Source organism: Mizuhopecten yessoensis, unplaced genomic scaffold, assembly GCF_002113885.1.
Source record: "Mizuhopecten yessoensis strain PY_sf001 unplaced genomic scaffold, ASM211388v2 scaffold10809, whole genome shotgun sequence".
In the NCBI taxonomy this organism is placed as follows: Eukaryota; Metazoa; Mollusca; class Bivalvia; order Pectinida; family Pectinidae; genus Mizuhopecten; species Mizuhopecten yessoensis.
This window is the reverse complement of record NW_018408732.1, coordinates 410036-417395: the sequence shown is the minus strand read 5'-3', so window position 1 is coordinate 417395 and position 7360 is coordinate 410036. Positions and strand designations below refer to the sequence as shown.

Below are 7360 nucleotides of genomic sequence, written 5' to 3'. Positions count from 1 at the left end.
GGTTATAGACTAAGGTCAAACTCAAATATGCATCCCCCATCCAGTAAAACTAATACCTACCAATCTTCATTCCTACCTACAGCCATACGAGAATGGAACGCAATCCCTGATGAAACCAGAAATTCACCATCTAAACCTTTTTTTGTAAGATATTTAAACCGAAATAAAATCAAAAAGCCATCCTATTATTTCAATGGCCACCGTAAGGCCCAGGTACTCCATACAAGACTTCGTCTTGGTTGTAGCTCTTTAAATTATGACCTGTACAAAAACCATGTTGCTGAGTCAATTAGAATGTACAAACTATAGACAACATAGACTTAATACAATATCTGAGCTAAATATAAACATAAACATTGATATATTGCTTCAAGGTGACCCAAATTTGTCTCAAATAGAAAATAATGAAATTTTTAATCAAGTTCAGAGGTACATTATGGCATGAGGCAGATTCTAGGTGTTGAAGTGGAATCTCATCACTCTCTCAAATTTCTAAATCTTCTATCTCTCTTAATAATTTAACTCTTTATTTCTCATTTCTTTCTTTCTTGCTAATTAGATTAAAATGTGTGTTATATATGTTAAACAATTATGGTCAGTCAGAGAATATAAATGTTTGTTAAATGTTACCTAAAGGAGATGGCCTAATATAAGATTTTATATCTTGTCGCCAGATCCTTTCAATTTATGTGATTGTATTGTATTGTAAATGAATTTAATTAATAAATATTGTTTAAACCAACTACTCTAGGTATACTGAGCGTTTCATTAATTAAGTCTACAGAGTACCTGGATTGTCAGTGATCTACAGAGTACCTGGATTGTCAGTGATCCATATTTTACTTATCCCAAGATTGTAATTGTTGCACATATAATTTAGGCCAAAACAAATTGATTACTTGGTTCTCAGGCCAGCGCGCATTTCATTTTAGGGCACCGCATTGCCGATTTTATCGTGAAAGTAATAAAAGAATAATTGTGAATGTGCCAGCCGCTGTCTTTAAAAAAATCCGGAAAATTGGTCTGCATGTCGTTTTTACTCGTTAGTCATCCCAATCCTGAAAATGTTTCAATAAAGATAAGGATTGATATACAGACAAGCGTTAAAATGATTATGACTTGTGTACAAATGGCGCTCATTTCGGTACAAATAAGGAATGGGGGGGGGGGGTTCGGGATTCTCGTCTGGAACATCATGGGGGGATTTTCGAAGGCTTGCTCTATGACGGGTCTCTACACAACTATAAAAAGACAAGGTAATGTCCACAATGAACGTTTTACAAAATACACAATAAAAAAAAAAATGCCCTCATCTCATTTTTGCCATGTAAAATGGTAAAATAAAATACTTCCCTGCCGCATCTCTTTTGAAAAAAAATGGCCTGAGAACCAAGTAATTAATTTTTTTTGGCCTTGGTATACTGGTAGATCTCTCATTCCTGTGCGTCTTTGACAGAACTGTCCAGGGTGAGAAAGCAGTAAGAAATTTCAAACTTACACCCCATTTCATGTATGTGACATCACAATGGGACACAATGATGCGACATCAGGAATATTGCGGTTCCTTACCTTATACTCTTTCATGCCCAGGGATGTAAGATAGGGAAACCATCAAAAGATATTTTCAAATTGATGCAAAACCCTGGGGTGGCATTTTTTTATTCTGCATCCCTGTGCATGGAAGAGTCCTATAGTCTTGGATGTAAAGGAGTTACCTGTACAGCTAGAGCAGCACTCGTTACGGCGGATAGTGCCATGAGTACAGGTGCGGTTACATGTCTGACGGGTCCGTGTAATGATGCGCCCCTCGCGACACTGGTTGACACGGCATGGATCAGATGAGGAGACCCACACGTCCCTGTTCTCGTACCGCTTGCCCTCATCCACACACTCTGGAGCAAGGAACACATTAATATATCCCTTAGAACTATACTGGTAAATATTGTAATTAACTAATTACAGTTTTGGATAACATTATTTCAATAAAACTTGATTAGAAAATGTTAGAATCCGCAGGTATAGTTGTATTAATGTAATTTTTAGTAAAAAATGTGGTGTCAACTTAAACATACCTGGACACCTTAGGTCACAGCAGCCGGACCCAACTCTCACTGGGTTCTGGCACGGTAACGTCTGTGTGTCACAGCGCATAGGTACACATCGCACAATGGAGTTGTCACAGGAACAGTTGAGACAGGGGTCGTAGGATGCACTAAATACATCTCCATGGCGATATCGCTTGTCATCATAGTTACAAGCTGTAAAGGGCAGCAGTTAGTCAAACAATTTAAAAATGTAAAAAAAAAATCAAGTACGATAAGAAATTCAGATAGACATATTGAACCAAGGATAATACACATGTGTTAAAGCCCATAAGATGGCACTTCCCTGTGACAATACAACTGTTACAGCCAGTAAAACGCCACTCCCCTGTGACAATACATCTGTTACAGCCAGTAAGATGGCCCTCCCCTGTGAAAATACAACTGTTACAGCCAGTAAGACAGCAATCCCCTGTGACAATACAACTATTACAGACAGTAAGCCGGCACTCCCCTGTGACATTACAACTGTTACAGCCAGTAAGACAGCAATCCCCTGTGACAATACAACTGTTACAGACAGTAAGACGGCACTCCCCTGTGACATTACAACTGTTACAGCCAGTAAGACGGCTATCCCCTGTGACAATACAACTGTTACAGCCAGTAAGACGGCACTCCCCTGTGACAATACAACTGTTACAGCTAGTAAGACAGCACTCCCCTGTGACAATACAACTGTAACAGCTAGTAAGACAGCACTCCCCTGTGACAATACAACTGTTACAGCCAGTAAGACGGCACTCCCCTGTGACAATACAACTGTTACAGCCAGTAAGACGGCACTCCCCTGTGACAATACAACTGTTACAGCCAGTAAGACGGCACTCCCCTGTGACAATACAACTGTTACAGCCAGTAAGACGGCACTCCCCTGTGACAATACAACTGTTACAGCCAGTAAGACGGCACTCCCCTGTGACAATACAACTGTTACAGCCAGTAAGACGCCACTCCCCTGTGACAATACATCTGTTACAGCCAGTAAGATGGCACTCCCCTGTGAAAATACAACTGTTACAGCCAGTAAGACAGCAATCCTCTGTGACAATACAACTGTTACAGACAGTAAGACGGCACTCCCCTGTGACAATACAACTATTACAGCCAGTAAGACAGCACTCCCCTGTGACAATACATCTGTTACAGCCAGTAAGACGCCACTCCCCTGTAACAATACATCTGTAACAGCCAGTAAGATGGCCCTCCCCTGTGACATTACAACTGTTACAGCCAGTAAGACGGCTATCCCCTGTGACAATACAACTATTACAGACAGTAAGACGGCACTCCCCTGTGACAATACATCTGTTAGAGCCAGTAAGATGGCACTCCCCTGTGAAAATACAACTGTTACAGCCACTAAGACGGCTATCCCCTGTGACAATACAACTCTTACAGCCAGTAAGACGGCACTCCCCTGTGACAATATAACTGTTACAGCCAGTAAGACGGCACTCCCCTGGGACAATACAACTATTACAGCCAGTTAGACAGCACTCCCTTGTGACAATACAACTGTTACAGCCAGTAAGACGGCACTCCCCTGGGACAATACAACTATTACAGCCAGTAAGACAGCACTCCCCTCTGACAATACAACTATTACAGCCAGTTAGACAGCACTCCCTTGTGACAATACAACTGTTACAGCCAGTAAGACAGCAATCCCCTGTGACAATACAACTGTTCCACCTAGTTAGACAGCAATCCCCTGTGACAATACAACTGTTACAGACAGTAAGACGGCACTCCCCTGTGGCATTACAACTGTTACAGCCACTAAGACGGCTATCCCCTGTGACAATACAACTTTTACAGCCAGTAAGACGGCACTCCCCTGTGACAATATAACTGTTACAGCCAGTAAGACGGCACTCCCCTGTGACAATACAACTATTACAGCCAGTAAGACAGCACTCCCCTGTGACAATACAACTATTACAGCCAGTTAGACAGCACTCCCTTGTGGCAATACAACTGTTACAGCCAGTAAGACAGCACTCCCCTGTGACAATACATCTATTACAGCCAGTAAGACAGCATTCCCCTGTGACAATACAACTGTTACAGCCAGTAAGACAGCAATCCCCTGTGACAATACAACTGTTACAGCCAGTAAGACGGCACTCCCCTGTGACAATACCACTGTTACAGCCAGTAAGACGGCACTCCCCTGTGACAATATAACTGTTACAGCCAGTAAGACGGCACTCCCCTGGGATAATACAACTGTTACAGCCAGTAAGACAGCACTCCCCTGGGATAATATTATAACTATATTATTGTGGAACATATTCGTTATGGTGGGACTTTGCTGAGGAAAGTGCTAGCCATGTAATTTAACATTATCATTGATCAGGAAGAAGATCTAAAGCATTTCAAAAAAGGAATCCTTATTACTTTGTTTAAAGGTGAGAACTGTTACAGCCGACAAGATGGCACTTTACTGAGGTAATACTGACAACTGTTAAAATTAGCAAGATGGCATTCCCATGAGGTAATACTTACGACTGTTGCAGATGGTAGGACAACACTCCCCTGGGGCAGTGATTGGCATGCTGCACTGGGGCCGGGGACACTGCTCATCAATGCAATCGACATTACCATGTTTACACAGACAGGACGTACACAGGTTAGGAGTGAAGAGTTCCCCGTCTTGAATAATCCTTCCCTGGTAAAAACAAGCTGGAACAGAAAGTCAGTAAACAACACTACTGAAACTGGCAGTAACTTCAATAAACTCATATATTAAATGCTTGTTCTTATTACATCACCGATTCTCAGGAATAAATGGAATGCAAGTTTTATTAACTAAGCTTGAATTTGATGGTAGCTATAATCACTAACATATCAATAGAAATAGTCTTTTTCTGTGTGGCTCCATATTGCAGTACAGTTTTCTTGGAACAGTGCGACATGCCTGTGGATACCGGGCAAGATACATTTAAAAACAAAATTGCATTTAGTTTGAATTGTCAACACTAAACAGGTATTTGTGTAGTGGTGTTTACTGACCGACACAGACAGGACAACAGTCTCCGGCCGGCGTGTAGGGATGCTGACAGTTAGTCTCTTCACACTGTATCCTCCTTTGATTACTGACACCGTTCTACAGGGGGGAAAGATACTTCTGTCAATCGCAAAGCTAAAATCTTATACAGATACATAAAACATAGTTCTATACTTTCAGAAATTAATGGAACAAGAGCACTGCGAGCAGAAGCATGATACGCCGGTCAGACCCCCAGAAGGGTATTGATATATTGGAAGCAGGTAGTGACGTATGATATAAATGTGTTTACTGCCACCGTTTTGTTGGTGACTTTGACCTTGCCATTCTTTTACTGTGTTTATGGCGCAAGCTATTTTGTGTTTCAGAATTACACTTTTGTGGTCAATGTTGCTACATGTATTCCTAAAACTAGAACCTTGGCTTTGAGGTAGGAGTCTTGCACTGCAATTTGCACCCAGATATTATGGCATAGTATACATAATACATGGGAAAATATAGGGTCGAGAGATTCAATTGCAAGATGAATGATAGTCAAATATATTTTAGTGTTGCTATGTCAAGTGTGATATGCCAAAACGGGGAAAGTTGAAACTTGACAGAAAACCCCATAATATATGTTGAACATTATCGCTTACCATAACAAATTTGAAAGGAATTGATTAGAAAATTAAAAGTTCTTGCATTTACTACACAATGCCCTTATTTGGCAATGAAAGGAGCATAGCCCCGCAATGAAAAAGGGAAGAAACTCTGCCGAATATCATTTAAATATCACAATTTAAGAAATCATCCATTGCATTAAGGTAATGTAACATCCCAACAAGTTTGACAAAAATTGAAGAACAATTGCTGGAGTTATCGCATAAACTAGCAAAAGTTAACAGCAAAAAAGATGAACAGCGAGCGTTGCTACATGTCAAGTGTGATATGCCAAAACAAGGAAAGTTGAAACTCGACAGAAAAAGCCATACCATAGGTTGAATATTATTGCATCTAGCATTACCCTACAAAATTTGAAACAAACTGATTAAAAAACAAAAAAAGTTCTTATATTTATTACACAATGCCTCGTTTGGCAATAAAAGGGGCATAACTCCACCAAAAATGCACGTAAACTTTTGAAATGCGAACTCATTCGAGCTATATTGGTATGCAATATGTTAACCAAGTTTCATCAAGATATATTTATGAATGAAGGCAGGAGAGCAACGGACGGACAACACAGACAATACCATAATACCACCCAACGGATGAGAGGTGTATAAGAAATGAAACTTTTGAGATTTTAACCAGGTTTAAAGCTACATTAACAAAGTTTCAACTTTTAACCAATAGTGATTTCATGTGTGACGTACCAAGCATGTGTGCTCTACACATGGGCTGTCCCGCTCCCGCCACCTCGAGCCATTACCATGACTACCACAGTCCATACAGGTGGGGCAGCAGTCACCAGGCAGGAGGGAGCTGCTGCGACAGCCAGGTGTCAGCTGACATGGCTTACGACGACATTCCACGCTACCATAGCTACACTGACATGTGTTACACTCGGACTCTTCAAACACCTCACCGTTAGAGTAGATATCGCCATTATAGTCACAGCCACCTGTACAAATCAAAAGTTATAAACAATTTGATGCAAGTAGACAATTTATTTCGCTCTAAAAGCGAGTTGTTGTTTTTAAAAGTGATTGACCATCACAGGATTTACAGAACTGGCCAGGTATCTGAATGTAGTGTGCATGTACATAAGCGTGAGGGTGTTCATATAGGAGAGACTCACCATCACAAGATTTACAGTACTGGCCAGATCTCTGTATACATACAGAGAATGAGGGTGCAGACTCCCCATGTAAAGACTTATTACAGCATTGGCATTAGCCGAGTACCTGTATAGGGTGTGTACATATTAAGAGCAAGGTCAGGGTATATATAGGAGGGACTCACCATCACAAGATTTACAGCATTGGCTAGGTATCTGTATAGGGTGGGTACATACAGGGAGTGAGGTCAGGGTGTATATAGGAGAGACTCACCATCACAAGATTTACAGCATTAGCCAGGTATCTGTATAGGGTGGGTACATACAGGGAGTGAGGTCAGGGTGTATATAGGAGGGACTCACCATCACAAGATTTTCAGCATTGGCCTGGTATCTGTATAGGGTGTGTACATACAGGGAGTCAGGTCAGGGGGTATATAGGAGGGACTCACCATCACAAGATTTACAGCATTGGCCAGGTAT

The 7360-nt window shown here is 41.1% G+C and overlaps 1 protein-coding gene across 1 annotated transcript in view; it reads right to left on the bottom strand.

Moving 5' to 3' along the window:
• The window catches only part of LOC110462590, a 129938-nt gene that overhangs the window by 55063 nt on the left and 67515 nt on the right, over positions 1–7360 (bottom strand). Inside the window, exons 24-28 of the mRNA XM_021516601.1 lie at positions 6474–6721; positions 5121–5214; positions 4614–4790; positions 2073–2258; positions 1716–1892 (exon numbers count right to left, since the gene is read on the bottom strand). Of these exons, the coding sequence (XP_021372276.1) occupies positions 1716–1892; positions 2073–2258; positions 4614–4790; positions 5121–5214; positions 6474–6721 (882 nt within the window). The remainder of the gene's footprint in view (positions 1–1715; positions 1893–2072; positions 2259–4613; positions 4791–5120; positions 5215–6473; positions 6722–7360) is intronic.